At 29.4% G+C, this 20,887-nt stretch overlaps 1 protein-coding gene across 1 annotated transcript in view; it reads left to right on the forward strand.

The window, feature by feature from the left end:
• Window positions 1–1,669: 1,669 nt before the first annotated feature.
• The window catches only part of LOC142330333 (facilitated trehalose transporter Tret1-like), a 107,877-nt gene continuing 88,659 nt past the window's right edge, over window positions 1,670–20,887 (forward strand). Inside the window, exon 1 of the mRNA XM_075375559.1 lies at window positions 1,670–2,161. Coding sequence (XP_075231674.1) covers window positions 2,116–2,161 — 46 coding nt within the window. The 5' untranslated portion in view covers window positions 1,670–2,115. The remainder of the gene's footprint in view (window positions 2,162–20,887) is intronic.

Genomic DNA, 20,887 nt, shown 5'->3' on the forward strand with positions numbered 1-20,887 from the left:
AAAAAAGTTATTGAACTGGAATTAAAATTACAGTATAATGGTATTAATGACAAGTCGTACAATGTGATATTTGTGGACAAGTAATCAGATTACTTTGTGAGTATATTAAAAAGGCCCATTTCAGGGCCGCCTTAAACCCTCATTCAGTAACGTACTTGTTACTCTAAATGTTTTTAGTAGTTTACAAAAGCGTTACTGGACGTACAGGTCCCAAGGCCTTTACCGAGATTTGATACGTGCGTACATTCGCAAATATCAAATTTCGGTATAAATGTTGAGGGGGCCTAACGATAATACTCATTAAGGCAGCTAATCTGGAAAAATTTCTTAAAAAGAGGTCATGGTGAAAGACAACTAATAGGCAAAGTGACTAATAGGCAAAGGTGTGTGGGCGGGTCCAAGATGTGGGGTCAAGTGGTGGTGCCAAAGGGTTTGTGCGGGGCCTAGGTGTGAGCGGGGCCCAGGTGTGTGGGCGGGGCCAAGTGGTGTAGGCGGGCTTAAAAAAAACTTATTTTTTAAAATTTTTTGTTAATTTATATGTATAAGAAATCTTAAGTAACTTTTTATTGGTTGTAAATTTTTTAGTGGGATATTTTTCAGTTTCTTCCAGTTAACATTGTACACGTAGAAAAATAAAAAAAAGTTTCTTGGAAGGTGACTTTGCAGGTGGAGGCTCAGAAAAAAATACCGATATTTAAAATTTTAAAAAACTTTCTTTTTTGGTTTATTTAAACATATAATGATAATTTTACAATAAAACGTCATCATAAATTACCCCCCCTCCCCGACCCAACAATCAAAAAAATAAAACTTAGGTAAATTTTTTAATGTATAATTATTTTTTCACTATATAAGCATAAATAGCCAACGCGCCAGGAAAGTATTACAATTTTGTTTTTGGTTTAATTTCTTTGCTAACCCAGTTTCTTTTAATTCTAGAACGATTTACATTAATTTTTTCGTCAATAAATCATTTAACAAAATATTTCCTTAGAAAGAAGAGAAAAAATAATAAACAATTTGGTACAAAAAAAAGAAAAAACGGAATTTATAAAAACAGTTTTTAAATAAAAATGTCCTCAAAAAATTATCCTCAGGAAGAAGGCCATAAAAAAATAAACTAAATCTTATTGTAAAACATACTTGGGAATATCATTTCCTTTCTACATATTGAAACTTTTAAATAAAATTTATCCTTAATGTTTGAAATCAAAATAAAAAAATTCAAGTGGAATGCCCGTTCAAAAATTCATTAATTTACAAGTAAATATACTATACTTAAAAAATATTTTTTAACACTTCTTTTCAAAAAAAAAGTTTTAAAAAGAACTTTGTTTTTTAAAAGAAAATATTTAAATTTTTAGAAATGGATTTTTAACACGTATATGTGTATGAATTGTAGAAATAAAATGGTATAAACACGTTTCTGTTTCACTTAATGTAAATTAAAAGCCTTGAGAATAACAATTACTAGAATCACACTTCTCTTGAGCCAGGTACAAAATTACATCTTATTCTTTTCTTTTTTATGAAAAAAAGCTGTCATCATTACCATTAATAAAAAGAGGGAACTTTCTGTTGTAAAAGGTAATTTTTATAACTAAGTTTTTACATCACTGCTATTAAAAAAAAAAACTGACTTGTCTAAAACTATTCTTGCCAACAACAAGTCAAGCCAGTCCTTGTTGTGCGTCGAAAGTATTAGGTTGTCTTGTGGCAGTGTTTTTCAGAGTGTTCATTACATTATTTTTTTTATTCATGATGTTAATAACATTCTGATTTTTGTTATATATATTTTTTGTTTAACGGTAGTCTTTTAGTGCTACTACATAAAGAAAAAAACATTACCTAGTATTGATATACGCGATATGGTAATCACATTTTTTCAACATATAAATCCAGTTAAATTTCAATTTGATAAAGTACGTTATTTATTAGCTATTTTAGTCGCGAGATAAAAAAAAACTTTATTTTTAATAATTAAAATTTTGAAATATTATAAAGTACTTTATAATTAAAAAAATATATATATAAGTTGTTTGTTATTTAGTTTTGCGTCAGATATATTTTTGTTGTTTTTTGTTGTTACGAGTGATATAAAAAAAAACTGTCAAAATGCCGTCCCATGGAATTGGAAGACAGTATTTAGCTGCGTTTTTAGGTGAGTTTTTTAAATTTAGTTCTTGTTTCGAGTTTTTTTAAAAATTTAGTTCTTGTTTCATGTCATTTTTATATTTTTGTTAATTTTTTTTTGTTTATGTATTAAAATAATTTTTAACAAGGTTTTTTTTACTTTTAAACAGCCGGTTTTTATTCATGTTGGTTTACCGTATGATTGACCGTTAAATGATGATATTTTGTTACAGGTTAGGTTTACATCATTTTTCATAAGATTATTACTAGGTTTTTGAAGTAGAATTAAAATTTGATTTCAACGTTATAGATCAGTGAAATTTACCACAAAAACACATTATTCAAGTTTTTTTTTTTTTATATCTCCACTATGTGTAAATAAATATAAATATTACAGACCATTATTGAAATCTATTATTAAAATCCAATCTGTTTTAGTTCCCGTCTGGAAATCTTAGTTATTTATATAATTATTATGTAATTAAAACATTTATTTCCCCCGTTTTCTTTTAGAAAATGACTGCACTGTTAAAATTGTTCAGCACGGTTTGGGATATTAGAGTATTTTTATTGGAGGTTACATCCTTCGATGAAAATCATTTCCTAGTAATTTTCTGCATATTTTTTAATAGATTTTCGGATGTAGGGCTTAATTTTCTTAAATTATGCCTTATATCTGCAAAAATAAACTTTTGTTAGCATTTCTATAAAACTTATTCATAAATTAAGCTATTCATAACAATTTGACGGATTTATTGACACACATTTTTAATATTGTTGATTCAGCATGATTGTGGACGATTCGAAAGAAAAAAAAAACCAAACGCTTTTATTAGGTTCCGTTATTTAGACCTCAATAAACTAGACTGTGATGAACCGTTACAATGTCTATGTCGAGAAAAAATGTATATTCTGCCTGGATTCGATTGTAGGTAAATTTAGTTCTGAAATATTGAAATAATATGGCTGTTTCAAACAATACGGTGTAAAAATCTTTAGGTCAATTTTAAACGTAGTACAATATTTTAATGTTGATAAGACAAGATTTAAAAAAAGATTATATCCTGTTATGAAAGTATTAAATACAGTGATTTGATAATGGCTGGATTCAGGTAGTGTCAATGGATTTGGCCAAATTTTTTAACGTAAGATACCGTAATAAAAAGAAAAAAATGGTAAAATTATTTATCATGGACCGTAAATCTTGGTTAGGTGGGGACTTACATGAATACTAGATCATGGATACCGGTGTTCTTTGGTGGTTGGGTTTCAATTAACCACACATCTCAGGAATGGTCGAACTGAGAATGTACAAGACTACACTTCATTTACACTCATTACATATCATCCTCATTTATCCTCTGAAGAATTATGTAAACGGTAGTTACTGGAGGCTAAACAGAAAAAAGAGAGAGGTGGGGACTTACAAAAAGACTAACAATTCAATTTAATGAAAGTCTTGTTCATTTTTTTGAAGACGAGTACGTTGCTGACAGTTATTGGTAGTTTTGATATGTAAAAACCATTGTATGTATTTTGAACTACAATGAATTCAAATGAAATATTTTATTATGCTTTATATTCAAAATTTTAAATCGCATAAACTATAAGCGTAATACTCTGTGGATATATAGTCCTCAAAATGTTGGCAAAACGTATTCTTTGACGCAGATGCATAATTTTGATTAAATCCAGTTATATAATCAATCCATCTAGGTACGAATAACTTCCGCTGTTTCTGCCTGGAAATTATATAGATAAATTGATATTTGGAATGAAGTAAAACCGACCGCAATTTTTGCTGGGGCATTACTTTGGTTATGACCGGATATGTTTTGAAAAAAAAGATTAAAAATCTTTCATTAAAAGTGCTTTTCAAACCCCATTTAATTGTTCTTCCCGTAGATTCTTAATGTTTTCAATAGGATGTGTCTGGAATCGTATCCGATGATATAGTAATCAGATCTAGAAACGATATGGATATAGCAGTCATAGGGTATGACTAGAAAAAATTTTTCTTATTTTGGCAAAACCGGCCAACACAGCTTTTCTATTGCTGTAGTCGTGTTCGGCGTTTGAAGTAAAATTATTTCCCAAACAAATTAAAACAAATTTTGTCGCTTAAAAAATAATTGCAAAAATTTTTATTTGATGAGTACATAATTTTTTTGGAATAAATTATTAAATATTGTTATATATTTTATTCAAAGCACTACTGTAAAATTAATAAAAAATCATGGATCCAACATTAAGTATTTTTCAAAATTTGATAGTACGAGACCACCAGATACATTTATGGGATAAAGAGATACTACATACTTTTTATTCTGTTACGAAGTCTTTATGAAAATAATTTAGGTAAAACATTATATGTAAAAAACCATTTTAGAATGTCATATTCTATATGTACTAAGATAGATAAAAATAAATCATAATAGTTTAAATGAAACAAGGCACTGGTGTAGAAAGGTTGGAAGAATCCAGAATCAAGTCAGAGGACTTGATTATATACCTTGAGGTATCGGTTTTCATAAATGTCTTAAGTTTCAACCGAATTTTTCAAGTTCTGGAAAAATTAAGTTTCACTTATGCATTAATTTCATTAACATTTTTTATAAGGCCATACATGCTTATTTCTGTTGTTCCAATAGAGCGATCTCAATAAACTTCTCTTAGTACATTTTTTTTAAAAATTGTTGATTTTCTTGGACAACTTATTAGAAAGACTTTCCTTTTCTTAACCGTCAACTGTGTATGTTACTGAATTAGTACTTTTTTTAAATCGATTTCCCAAACTCTGAAAGCTAGATAATCTGTGCAAAACAAATATGTCGCAGAATTAATTAAATCTGACTGATTTCTACTAATAATAAAATTAAATGCTTTTCGTAAATTTTATGCATCTACTCCTTCCCACGTTCCGGCCATATCAATACTACCTTAAAAAGTCATGCTATGCAATCGTTGGTTCGTTTACTTAACGCTGTTGAAATCTTTTAAAAAAAGCCTTGTATATACAGAAATCTTTTAACATGACTAAAACATAAAAACCTATAAAAAAAAATACTCGAAAGGGAATCCATATTATTTCCTTTGGAAGGATTATAAAAGGACTAAAATTTAAAATGCAAAAGCGTTACCTAACGCTTTTGCATTTTAAATTTTAGTGAAAGAAATTTTTTACATCATACTTCGGAGTCCGTTGCATTTTTTTGAAACGGGCTTTATTGTTAGTTTAAAAAAAAAAAAACTTGAATATTTTTAGTTAAAAACTAATTAGTATGGTAAATTGTTATTAATTACTCAGTAATTTCTATGTTTTTCCTCTATTTTTATGCAAATAATTACAGTCGTTTTTTTCTTTATTGATTATACTTAATTTAACCAAAAATTGCAAAAAAGAATCATTACTGATAATATTAGCTGTTATCAGAGAAATATAATATTATGGCTCTGTTAAGTGTCCAATAATTTACTAATACGTTCAGTTGCATTCATTACCAATGATTTTTATTGATCGATAATTGTTTTATTCTTAGTATAGCTATTTAATCTTTAACGGTAAAAAAAAAACACAGGTGAACTAGTGCATGACGTAAGCTATTCCGTTAAATCTGTGTGAATAAAAAATTATGTCAACTTGTTCACTTCTTCTTAATTAACGATTATTTAACACAATTATTTAAATTGATTATTTTTTTAACAGGTTACTGTACTGAATTTTTATAAAACGTATTTAGTAAAATAAACAACGAATTAATTAATCATTTTTTTAATTTTCAATTATTTGAGTTATTTAATTTATTACTAATAAATGTTTTAATAAAGTGGAATGACGTAAAAAACTATGAATGTCTTTATAAAAATATATTTTAAGTTTTTGGAAAAGTTATTTGGCAGCTACGCTGTGTTTACCGGTTTGTTTCTTGTAAATTATGGATATAAAAATATCGAATTTCTTAGAAGTATTTTTTCGTGTATACGTAACGCTTCTATCTTGAAAGATGGAAATCAGTATGACTATCAAGAAGGTCGTACTTTTTTCAACGTTAACATAAGTTTTAATATTGTTAATCCATACAGGAGCCAACTTCAAAATGAAGTTTTTTATTCTGGCATTTCCATTTTTCCTTGGATAAAAAATTGGCTTTATTGCATTATATTGGTTATTTTTATTTTGCAACATCATTTCCCTGTATTTTATCCATTCTTTTAAATGTATATTCATTAGATATTAGATTCATCCGCAAACTCCTTTTCATTATGTCCATAATTCTGGAACCTCAAATTTGGAATAGATTTTATTTTACATAATCCAAACTTTAAATGTATAAAATAAGTTGAAGATATATAGCATCTCAAAATTTATTTGTAAAATTTAGTATTTTTCTCTATTATACGAAAATCTTTTAATCTCAAAATATCTGCTACATTTGAAACACTCCTTAATTAACTTTTTTCTGCAATCAAAAATTTATATTCTATTGTATCAGATACTAATTCTTTTGGCAATTATAATCTGCTTCCTCAAAATGTTTTCAATTTCAGGCGTAAAAAATTATGAGTTTAAGCCAGAAATTTACACATTTTAAACACCTTTACACACCTTTAAAATTTCCATTTTTAAAACATTTGTTTTTTTTTTATAATTAACTAGCCGATTACTCGGCGTTGCCCGGCTGTTTATTTATTCCAGTCTTCTATTAGGAGAAGAAATCAAATCTATCTATAGTGTAAAATTTACAGGTTTTAAAAAATGTAAGATAGCTCCAACGATCATCGAAGACCGGGACATAATATTTTCTAATAATTTCCGGAAGATTCTACCGAAAAAGCGTTCTATTAGTTTCCACATCCTTCTAGGTTTTACAGAGTTTTATTCGATTAAACTGAAATGTCATGGGGAATTGTAACCAGTCAGCTTAACTACCCCGAATACTTTGGATTCGACACTAATATCGATCGTTTTCGATTATTTTTATGCCACTCCTCTCCATACCACACCATGGGTACTGCTAGGGGTGTCTTACCCTCTCAGTATTTTTTCCAAATAGTAAGTCACATGTGTACCAAGTTTGGTTGAATTTGCCCCTGGCGTTCCGGAGTTATGCTAAAAAACGCGCACTCACACATACACACACACACACGCGCGCGCGCGCACATCCAGTTTTATATTTACAGAAGGTTAAATTAAACTATTTAATTTTCATCTTATTTAAAACCCAGATAACCAAACAGCTTGTTCTTTTTGTAATGGATTTTCTCATGAATTTTTGTTATCTACACTTAGAATTGATGATCGTGTAAAAAAACAAAAAAACTGTCAAATATAATCAGAAGGACGAAGATAATTACTTAAATAAAATATTAGTTTTTAAGGTATATTAGGTTTTTAGAGTATTACTCAGTTACAAGTAGATTTAATGTGAATTGATAGGTTAGGCGCCAATGCTCTATTAATAGGGGAGTGGCGTCTGCCGTCCCCCTATTATATAGTTAACTATTAACAGTTAGGGGATGGGCATCCCTACAGTTTAAAAACCTAATCAATCTCGTGTCTTTAATAAAAGCGTATTCATTCTAAATTTAGTTTATAATAGTTTGTCTTTTTTTTCCATTGATTTCTAGAGAAACATTAACTATTACTTTCAATTGCAAGGGATGAAAATTAATTTTATTACCGTTTTACGATTAGAGGAATACGAAAATACCATTCACTTAAAATTAGGTTTCCTTATATATATGTGCATAAAAGTTTGTGGCTCAAAAATCTCCAAAACCGCTTGATCAATATGAATGAAATGTAGTTTTAACCTATTAAATTATCTGAAGTTGTACATGTGAAAATTTGAAGATTGATCGAGTTTCTTGAGTCACGCCGAATTTAATATCATTAACACAATGTAACCTCAATTTGACGGTTTGTTACTAGTCAGTATAATTTTAACATATTCTTTTAACACATCCTTTCCTTACTGATTGAAACATAGTGAAATGAAGTGGTGTAAGTTTTTCAATTGAATTTTCAATAAAAATTTACCCTAATAAAAGGTTTTCATAAAAAGTTAAAAAAAAAAAAATATATATATATATAATTTTAACGGTTAATTTTAAGTTAAAGTATAAGTTTGGTTAACTATGGACTCTACTGAGGATATTTAAATGACATTTTTCAAAACTTTCTTCATCTTGCACAATTCTGCCATTGTGGTTTGCTATTCAAGTATTTTGGGTGGTTTTTAATTCACGAAAAAGTAACCTCAGCAAGGTTGAGAAATTACTTGCACCAGATTTTTTTTTCATCTCTTTCTTCCAAAAAATAGCTGAGGTTTTTCTAACATGGCACCGTTGGTAAAATACAATTATATATGTTATGAACTGCTTACCAATATATTCGTTTCCTTCAAGTGCTTTCAGCTATTCTGCCATCTATAAGAGTATTATAATTTATAATTGTAATATATAAAAGCATACAAATTGTGATACTATTACAAAACCGATGTAGTTACTTTGACTTCAAGACTTTAACTTTTACAAAATGACGATCAATTGATGTGTATTTAATTTAAATATGTGAGTTTTATACTTCAATTATTTCAATCATATATTATAAGTTTTCTTGAAGATGGCAGAATAGCCGAAAGCGCTTGAGGGAAACCAGTAGTATATTGGTAAGCAGTTCATATCATATATAATAAAAAAATAGTTGATTTGATGTATAAGATTTTGGTCCTTTCTTTACAAATAACGCTCATATTTGGAATTTTTGCTAATTTATCTCATATTCTGTGGAAAAACCTACTCGTACTTTATTTCTCTGGTATTGGTATCTCAAAAACGTATAAGGACGTAAGAGAAACTTCGATTGTTTGAACAAATAACTACCACGGGCAAATTATCATTCTTTACTAGGTATGTACCATGTGGTTTTGTATGAGTAATAGATTGCTACCCCAAATTTCATTCCCATAATTAGTTAAACCGTATAAGAAGTCAAAATAAATCGCAAATTATTTCAAAATAAATTTATGTTACTAGAGTCAAAACTGTAACTATAGTTGGTGATTTTACATGAACTGCAAGTGACTCCCAAAAATCTTAATATCTTTAAGAATAATAAACATCGCATGCCAGGCGTAAATGAGGAATGAGTAATTTCACATTGCCATCTTTAATATACGCTTGAACAATAACTTACCCAGCCCAACGAAATATTGGAGATAATCAATCTGTTAATTACATCTGAAGGACAGGATACATAGTGAACATTACTGTCACTATTCTTACAGAAAAAATCGAGGGTCGAAACCGTAACTATTGACGTTAACTATTTGACGTGAACCGCAAGTCTCTCCCAAAAATCATAACATCTTTAAGAATAATAACATCACATGGCAGGCTTTCAGAGCGTTGACAAACGCTTAAGTTTAACTCAGGAAGGGTAAAGTAAGCTATCTAAGAACCATATTTTTTTGTTGAATGGAGATTGTGTGTATAATTAACCGTTTCCCATATAAAGGATTAATTCATTTCTTCCTTTCACACTATCTGCACCTTTTTATACGTAAAGTACTAGTAAAAGAATCTTTCTATTAGAGTAATGATGTTTATTATACAACCAGTCTCAGTGTGGGAGTAAATAGAGTGAAGATATAATTTTTTTTTTTTTAAACCTAGAAGAATTCTTTTTACTGTTATGAATGGCTATACATTTTATAACTGTTTAGTTATGGAACTTAATATATTTGGCCTTTTTTTTAGTAATAAATTAAGCCCGTATCAAGAAACGAATTAAGCTCTACTGCGTAACTATCCACCACACTAGAAAACGTACGTAATAGTATTTTAATTTCCATGGAATTTTAAATATAATGCAGGTAATAAATTACTTTAAAAGTGTACGTTGGTGTATTATAAGAAAAAAATTTTAAAATACGTCTCATAAAATTATTTATTTTATATTACTCTAAGAAGCACTTAGTGTAGATTGTGCGACAATACATAACTATGACGTTTCACTTATTAGATATTTTAGTAGAATTATTTATTAATATATATATATATATATACATATATATGTATTTAGTATTATTTATGTATATACGTATATTCTTATTCCTTTCTGTCGTTGTTGCGTTTATTTGTTGCGTAATATAAATATTTGGCCTTGGAAGTGTGTTATTTGACCCGTTATTGTATGAGTTTTGTTTTTGAGTATTAGTCTCATATATAAATTATCCTGTCTTATTCTATTATATCTTATCAAGTTTTTATTATTATTTTTTTTTTAATAAACTTTTTACATTTATCGTTAAATATTTTTTACTATAGAACTCCGCGATTGTTTCTAATTGAGGTCCCAGTAATTTGAATACTCGAAATTATAAAAAAACTGATATAAAATAATTATGTAATATAATTATAATTAAAACTTTATATTTATACAGTTATAAATATAACTTTATGTTATATAAAGTTATATTTTATTTTGATTATTTCGCTCCATATTTTGGAGAAATAAAAATCAATCATTTTACTTGAATAAAAAAAGATACATTAATTCACTGGCTTTTACTGTTTTGCCTAGTATTTTAAAAAAAAAATATAGTGAATGGTAAATCATCTAAATATAACAAATCGGATTTGCTTTCTTTAAGAGTATTGATTTTCATTTTCCAATCCTAAAGTAAATAAACAGACAGCTCAGTCAAGAGGGAAATACCACTTGCTGAGCGGGAAGCTTTTCCTAGTAAGTCTCACGTAACCCAACGGGTTGGTCTAGTGGTGAACGTATCTCCCCAAAACAGCTGATTTGGAAGTCCAGAGTTTCAGCGTTCAAGTCCTAGCAAAGGCAGTTACTTTTATATGGATTTGAATACTAGGTCGTGAATACCGGCGTTTTTGGTGGTTGGGTTTCAATTAACCACATATCTCGGAAATGGTTGACCTGAGACTGTACAAGAATACACTTCATTTACACTCATACATATCATCCTCATTCATCCTCTGAAGTAATCCTGACGGTGGTTCCGGAGGCTAAATAGAGAAAAAAATATATTAGTACTAGACCGGATTAAATGCATCTAGGATCGTCGATCAGGAGATTTATTTTGAAAACGTCCCTACTTGTAATGGACAATTTTAGAAATGACTGGACCGATGTTCTAAAGCCAAAACCGATTGCTGGAAAATGTGTTTATTTTATTATTTTGGTGGGATGACGTAAATTCATTAACTGTTATATATTTGGGTAAACCGATCGTTTAAAATCAAACCGTAAAACACTACACCGAACCGGTTGGCCAATACGACACAGGAGATTACATCATCTGGTGAAACTAAGATACCGGCTTTGAGATAGATTTGTGAGCGGATTATTGCGGCTTGGTCAGAAATACCGGATGACTGATTAAAAAATCCTTCTAGGAACTTATTTCGACCGCACTCGATGGAAGTAAGATTTAACCATAAGTGATTACGAATATAATTGGAATTCTACGAAAGATGAAAACTCGAGCAGTGATGGCAGTAATTAACATAAATACCTATTATAATTGAATGCTTTTAACTGAATCTTTACAGTATAGATTGTGATTTTATTTAGCATGGTCCGTTGGTATATATAATATAAAAATATAAATTACATATAAATATATGATAAATTGAGACACTTATCGACTAGACGTACAATTGTATGACTGTTTTATAACTTGACGATCGATTGTTATATTTATTGAAATTTTATTTTATTTTAATCTTCATCAAATTAATATGTGAATTGAATACTTATATACAATTTCATCAGATGTTCCTGACGATGGAAAAATCGAAAGCGCTAGAACATAATAATAATAATTAATTACATTGGTTGGTAAGCGGAATTATAATTTATTTATTTTATAGATTGTGATTACTGACATTATGCAAATTACAAATATCGTTATACATTCAATTTTCTGTGGTGATTCTGTTAATAAAATGCAAAAAACTTTTTTTGTTGCTTTTTTCATATTCTATATGTGGCTGGTCGTGGTACACGGTTGTGTCCGTTAAGTGAAAAACCGGAAGAACTAAGTTCGGACTTTTAACGTAAAATTGCAGCATTTGTATTTGGGTTTTTGTTGGTGAATAGTGTAAACGCGCCTCGGTATAGGTTAGAATGACATCATTGTTGCGTAATGCCGGCAATACTGCAGTGACTGGCCGCTAGTCGGCGCCGTCAGATTATTCTCGGAGCAGTAACGATTCGGTATTCCATTGTACAGTCTTAATGGTTTCTTTTATCTTTACAAAGGGGTATTTTTAAATTTATTTAATAATTTATATGTACCATAAGAATAAACGTACACTATACAGAAATAAACATATGAATGAAGGTTTTAACTTGCAAGAATGATTTCGGAGGAACGGAATATTATAAATAAATCAATGTTGACGCGTATGCGGCTGTGATGTCATTCCATCCTTTACCGAGGCGCGTTTACACTATTATCAACATAAACGCAAATGCTGCTACTTGAATGAGAAAAGATCCCAAAGTTTTACAATATGATATTGCACAACTTTGTTCTAGTGGATGTTACACAAAAGCGGCGACTGACTATTAAAATACGTAATGTAATGCAACACGAACATTCATAGTCATTCCCCGAAAGTTAATGTGGGGCTGTAACGCTCCAGTTCAGCAATCTGTGTTCTAAGAACTGCAGTTTTTTCTCCGAATCCCTTCGATTGTTATTACAAGTAGTAGGTCACAACACAACATATCGGTCGAAGCATTATCACTTCTTTCATCCGACAGCCATCATATTTCCGTCACTCAGAATGTATCTTGATTAAGTTGTCTATAATAGTGACAGAGTGTCTATAATTGTGTGCCCTCCTGTTATAAAACATTCTACCGTTAAAGCGTCATTGCCTTCCTCGATTTTAAATCCTATTTTCTGTTCTGATATAAAAAAAATTATAAACCTGATGAAAAAGTCACCGAAAGCGTAAAAATGCAATATGTCTGCCAATCTTGTCGTCACTGACGTAACTTTTCTGAAACTACATCTTAATTCTTGTTGCTATTAATTTAAAAAAATTTCAAAGTCCATTGAGTACATTCGAACTAAAGTTTTACAGTGCCCATTAATTTCTTGTCATTTTAATAAATTCATATGCTGCTCCAACATTTCTAATTCTAAATAGATTATATTGCCTACACAAATTTTTCTTTTTTTTTCTAGCATTGTTTAGTTATATACCATTAAAATGAACCCAGTACTTCAACTTTAAATCCGATACCATTGAATTGATTGAAAAAAAGTGGAGGACTTTTTGATTCAGCCATTGAAAATAGTAATTCTCTAAAAAAAAAATTGTAATTTTGTAACGTAATGCTGCTCACTAGTAGATGTAACTTTAGTAATTATAAATAAGTTGTATTGAGCGCTCCAGTAATTTGCGATCTCGGAAGATCAATCAACGCTGACCAATTGTCAGCGTTATTTTAGTATTTTCGAAAACGTTAAATGCAAACAATGCGAACGTTAATAATTATTTATAATTTATCTGTCAGTAAGTCTTCTTTCCATTAATTAATTATTTATAATCTTATTAAAAATAATTTAATTAAACCATTTAAAAATATTTATAAATAATTTTTTAATTAAATTATAATTTAATGAATTCGTCGATTCTGATTCATCTTTGTTAAAAAATGTGTTTGTTTACAAAATTACCAAATTATAATTTTATATTTAAAAACGTAATTTATTTATAATTTTTTTATATTAGGTTTACATAATCTTTAATTCAGTTTGTTTTGGTTTTATAGCGTTTGTTTGTTATTAATATTAGTGAAAGTCGTTAAGATTATAGTTAGTCGTTTTTATATTGATATAAACATTGTAAATTAATGTTGATTAATTAATAGCGTAATACATAATTTACTTATTTAATTTAGAAATACATTTTTCTTTAATAATTAATGTAATTATCATTATTTATTATTTATTTTAATACATTTTAAAATGTGAGGAATTTATTTGATAACAGGGGGTTATCAAACGCGGAGTAAATGTTTTTATCTTGGATAGTAACAATCAACAATCCAAGCTTTTAATTTGGTGGAGCATACACTGTAATTTATGTTGGCAGAACTGTTTTTTTTTGTACATTTGTACGTGGGTTTCGATTAATCGCGTGAAATTGAACAGACATTTAAAATCTAATTATATCAATTCGGTTATTTCTTATTTAAATATTGTATACAAACAGTTTAAAATTTCATCGCTAAGTTATTTATTAGTATTGCATTTTCCCGATACGTCTTGTATAAATAATTGGTTTTTTTACAACATATTACGTAAAGATAGATTACACCGCAAATATTTTAATTCTTTATCTAACTACGTAACCATAAAACCATTAACTTCCATGTATTTAATCATAATTATTATTTAAAAAGAAACATAAATTTAATCAATCCAAATATAACACTTTTATATCAGGGTGCTATAACATCATTTATATTTATTTTAGCTATTATCAAGTAATAATTAGAGAAAAATAAAAAAAATATATAAGATTTTCACTTACACATTTTCTTTAACTGGTCTCCAAAAACAGAAGAAAGAAGAAGTATAAATTTATGACCGTAATACTCAGAAAATTTATTGATAATTAACATTTAAATAAGTATATCTATAACATTTATAACATTATATATTATAACATAGCAACAATATATTGTAACATTTAAATAAGTACACTGATGTGATAATTAATTGTTCATTTATGAATTTTTATTATAATAATTTTATAACATTTATTAAATTATTTAAAGTAAAAAAAAAAAAAAAACCATGTTTGATATTTTTTTTTGGATACAGAATTAAATAGATTCCTACTGCAGTGAATTAATAGATTATTAGGACCACCGGTTGGCAGCTGTTCAATTGAGACAGTTTTTTTATATACATTCGAATTTTTATAATTCATGTAAAATTACGCCGGTTTAACCGTCCAAAATGCCGCTTAAAAGGTCCCCAATATTTCTTTACTTTACTCGTAAAATAACTAAATTTTATTAAATTATGCAAGTCGTTTAATAGTAATTTAAACGCTATTCGGATGGAGGTAACTTCTCCTTAACCGGTGGGAGAAAAATTTTGTATGTACTGGTTTGCACGGTACGTAATTCTTTCAATTTGTGTGGAAGTGATGACGAAATAATAAAAAAAAAATACACAAAAACTAAACGAAGTTTGAATCGTCGAAACCGAATTCACAGACGTATCTACACAAGAAGCAAAAAAATTCATTGATGGATTTCAGTATTTTTTTTTTTATGCAAGTAGGTAGTGAAGGAAGCTCGCTAGCAGAACTGCGAGTCTGTGCCAAATATGTAGAACGCCATGTAATGTAAAGGGAAAACAGAGCAAAAGATAAGAATTTTTCAAGATTTTTTTCTAAAGATATTTTTGTATTTTTCTGACCATAAAATTCATTTATTATTTGGATTTCTACATCTAATTTGTTTATCAAGTTTTTTTTTAAATCTATTAATATAATATAAACAAAAAAAGTTAATAATTTAATAATATTTATGCTACTTTAATACTGTATTAGAAATTAAATTCCGAGTAATATGACGTTAAATAGTGTTTAATAATTATTATGTATTGTACTGTAAATGTGTATATCTCCTCATTTTTTTTGTTAATATCGCTTAATAGGGTCAGCCGTTTATTAGGGCCGTATGACCCCAGCCCCTAATTGGTCCGATTATCCGGAATCCACTGTTAGTTACTTGTAAAACTTCTGGCAACATTTGAATTTCATTTCCGCCGCGTCGCCTATCTAAGAATAACTTAAAAAAATTCTAATAAAAAGTTCTCTCACTAATAATAACTTCACTGTAACATTACTGTAGTTACGTTAAATCTTTTATTAATTTACATGCCATACCGTAATATAATGATTGTAGGCAACTGGATGCGAGTCGTAAATAAAAAAAAACCCTGGCAAAGTATCGCGTGACTTTCCCGGCTATTAATAATAAATATTAAAATAGTTTGAGCCAAATAAACAAACAAAATATTTTTTTTTTTTTTAGAGGTGGGGAATAAATTTTAAGAAAACGTTTTCTAAAAATATTCATATTGTTAAGTTTAACAAATTTGCTGAAGTAAAGTTTTCTCTAAATCTAACATCCCCTCAATTAAGAGTAAAATAAGAAAACAAAAATCTTTAAAAAACTTTTCTGCATTTTAGGTCCGGAACTACAATTTTTTATAAATGTAAACATTTATAAATAGTACTATACTAGCCGGTCAGGGCTCGCTTCGCTTGCCTGCAGGGGGCTCTGCCCCCTGGACCCCCGACGCGTTTGTATCCTCATGTTTGTGAGAATATTAAGTATTATACAGAAATATTTTAAGAAAAGAAATAGTGAGTAAAGAATATTTTTCTGAACATTTTGGTGTTTTTATATTTAAAGTAGGCTGAAGGAGCGAGTAGATATAGAATTTAATAGTTTTTAATAGAAATGTTTAACGCAAGCCATACTGATAATAGGGAGTTGACTTGCGTGTGTTCGTGTGAGGTTGTGTTAGTTGCCAGTCCAGGTGCTGCTATTGGCGCAGAACGGACCACGTGGTGCGCCGGGCGGATGCGCGACAACGAGACTCTCCCGCTAAATTAGAATCCTTTTTTTAATGCTAAATATTAACTAATAATCCCTTTCTTTTATTAATTAAAGAAGTAGAAGTAATAAATATATAATAATATAAGTATATAACTGACCACCACGAGACATATATCAACAAATCGGGATTTTCCGCTAGTGATTGGTACATTCCGGTGCCAAGCTACGAGGGACGGACACACACACACACTGGACTGACAGACAAATGTCCTTTAGTAGGGTGGAATATGACTATAAACTTTCAAAAAAGGTTTGAAAAATGTTTAAACCAAAGGGGGATTAGAGAGAAAGAACAAAAAGCATTTCAATTTTAAGAGGTGAAGGTTGATTTAAAAAAAAAATCTTGGTTTACTTATATACGCATTGTAGGTAAAAAACTTGCTTTAATAAAATTTTCTATAAAATGTCTCGGAAGATAATCGTAATCTGGTTTTTCGAAGAAAAATTTTCTGAAGAAAATCTATATCACCCAACTCCTTAACGAATTTTGAAAAAAATTGATATGATCAGTGCCCCATATATAGAAATAATATTTGAGCCAAATTTAAAGAAAGTAGGTTAGATCAATCCTTAAATGTAAGACCAAAATCAGTGCGACACATATCCATACGTTTTTTGATCTACATGAACTAGTTTGATCCTAATTTGCAAAAAAAACCCGATGCTCCATTTTTGACAGAATCGCAATTATTTCCCCTTAAATATAACTACTATTCCAGCCATATTCAACGGGAAAGTAAAACTAAAGTTCTCAAGAAAATAGTAACAAGCATCCCATACCATGTGTACTTCGGGAAAGTGAAGGTAAACTGGTTTTTCGTTACTGCTTTCAATTAGTCAAATGTACGGCTGCGTAACAGCATGCCAAACCCATCGAGATGATTTATAATATTTAAAACTTTGACTTTTGATATTCTGATATGATATCTTTATTCTGTTCAACAAAAGGATTGGCTGTGTAGAGAACATCATTACACTCAAAGGAAGAGATTTTCGACGGTGCTTTTTGTACCTCTGGCCTAATTTTAGTAACTGTAAAACAATTTTGTATATACTTCTTCAATTAACTGGGATACTTAATTATTAATATACCGAGTTCGTTTCAAAGTCAATGTAATGATTCCTATATCTTTACGAGTTGTGATTCACAGTTATTTTATAAAAGGCATAAAAATATAATAAATATTTGGTTTAAAAATTAGCTGATCTGTCAGCACCTTGACAAATAGTTCATTAAAATTGGATAGTCTGTTTACAAATTTGTCGTTTTAATCGCTCAAAGCTTTTTCATTGTAAAAACAAAGTTCAAGATTAAAACTCTAAATATAAGCTTTTTTGCTTATTTATGAAAAATGTTCTCTATAATAAAGAATCTAAATCTTTAATGACACTTAACGAAGGTAAAAATACAACAGTTAAATTTTTGTTGTATATCTTATGAAAATCTGATAATGGCAAAATACGTCTGAATATTACATTACATAGAGACATCATAAAAATATAGGCAACTTGACTTGAGATTTAGTCGTTCCTTATAAAATGGCATTGTTACGAATACCAAGGTCTTACACCAGTCAGAACAGTGAGGAATGTAGTGGTTTTTCGTCGCTCCTTTCATTAAGCCTGTTGTATATTAGCATACCAAGTCTAATGATGTAGGAGAAATTCAGCTTTACAAGAAAGTAAGAAGACATTTAGTTAAAATATACACAGTTCTTAAAATTCACATATTTCCGGTTATTATTTGAGTTAAAAACATCTAACTATTGTACGATGTGGCTTACACATACCATTTAGTTTTACTGGCTTGTGGTAAGCGATTTATATGTTTTTACAAATTTAACTCTTCCTTAACTCTAATTTTTAGTTCACGTTAAGAAAAATTGAAGAGTACATGATTAATCTGATTTAATTTTTTAATTATTCTTTATTAGTCAATCTAAAATGAAATTGAATGTTAAAAAAGAAAATACAACTAGGTAATAAATGTTAATATTATAGTGTGCGATATATAAGAAATAACGCTGAACTAGTATTGTTTTTTTTTTTAATCGTAGATTTACCATTTCGTCTCTGTTCTTACAAGTTTGTCATTTCGGCAGAAATACGCAGGGTCAGAATATAACAGACGCATTCTGCCTCTCATTTATTCCCTTCTGTTTCTTGGTAGTAACAATTACTCAATCTTGTGTAAGAGTTTGATTATTTCAAAGCAGCTGACCATATAAATTATTGTGGGTAGTAAATGAGTAAGAAGGCGGCGCGGAGGAACTAAGGAAATAATGGAAGCTTGGTGGAAAGTAGCATTTAAGGAGAAATAAGCACGATTCCCCTTTTATTATTAACGCGTCGATTCTTTTATATCGCTTATTTTATTTAATAATATATCTTAAAAATTAATTTGTAACACCATAAGCTCTATAAAGTTTCATAAGCGATATAGTTCATAAGCCGCATATAGTTTAAAAAAGGCGAAGGGAAGATAGGGGTTTTAGTGTAACAACCGGGAATAAAACGTCATTCTGTTAGTTACTGTAAACACCTCCATTTATCATATCATCATCTTATGCGCCAAAGTTCTATTTCTGTTTCTTTAATGGAAATAAATAAAATAAAATATATATATATGTTTGCAATTTGATTTTATATAAGATATTCTATTAATGGGTTTCCTTTTTGTAAATTAGAGTGAGAACATCCTGACCCTATAGGGTAAAACAGCCTCCGTGTGACGGTATCCACACCACCCCCTCCGTACTTAGCCCTGATGGGCTGTACCGGAGGTCACCTTCAAAACCTCGGCAAATGGCATGTCTCAGCCTTATTCTTGCCTCAAGTCAGGATGTTACCGATGCGAATGCCACATGTGACATTCCCATCGGTGTACTACTACCCAATATATAATTCTTTAAAAACAAAACACCAAGTCCAAGTCTTTAACAAGACTGAATAGACAACTAGAACGAAAAGTGAAATCACAACTATCTACCCGAAATAGGAAAAAGTTGAGTTCAACAGGCAACGTTATTGCAAAACATAACACGAAAACAAGAAACAATAAAAAAACGCAAAAACATAAACCATAAGACAAGACAAAAAAAGTACGATAAGGCAAATCCAAGCGGAACCCTAAACTTCTTTGGCAATCCTTTACCTTGCCAAGTAATTTATGAAATTATCAACGATCGCCCACTTGGCCCGGCCCCTCCAATTTACACGGAGATCTAACGCCGACCCGATATAAATCGAGCCGGCAAATAGTCTCCGTGCGCATTAGCTCGTACTTACAGGCATCAGCATCATCAGGACTTAGCTCGAACATGATTTAGGCATCATCGCACAATTCAACAGAGAGAGCCAAAAACCTAAACCAACTTCCCTCTACGGCGTTGCGTGATGAACGTTTGATGAAAGTTTGAGAACGGTGCGGGATATGTAGTCTGTTTCCTCCTGCTATAACAAATGATGTTTTCAAAAATCTCTCGTCCGTGCGATTAACGGTTACTCGACCGGAAGTTTCGTTGGCTCGGTTATACTTAAATTATATTATTAAAATCCAATAGATCACATACGAAAAAGAGACTTGTTATGCTTCCGTTGCTATTTTTAATATATTGCTGAATTATTTGAAAAATCTTCCTACCAATTTATTTGAAATATAATTAAATAATTTTCTTTAATGGAAACTATATTACTCTGTTGATATTTTTTAAATAATAAAAATTTATCTGCATCTCGTACAGTGCGTACAAAAAAAATAAAATAATTGTATATGTGGCCAAAATAATTTTATCAGCAGCCGGCTTCTGAATGTGTATTATTTTATTTTGTAGCGATTGTTTATAATTAATATCCTTAATATTATTTCAAATGCGTTTTTATTTAAATAATTATAATATAATTTAAACATATCTATTTTTTATCGTAAATTTTGGTTTTATATTTAAAAATTGTTTTACATCGACGTGATTTTTATAATGTGTAATTATTTTTTCGATCAGAATAAAGATTCATCTATTTATTTACAATTTTATAAGGAAAAAATACCAACTCTCCGAA

This window comes from Lycorma delicatula, chromosome 9, assembly GCF_047948215.1.
Source record: "Lycorma delicatula isolate Av1 chromosome 9, ASM4794821v1, whole genome shotgun sequence".
NCBI lineage: Eukaryota > Metazoa > Arthropoda > Insecta > Hemiptera > Fulgoridae > Lycorma > Lycorma delicatula.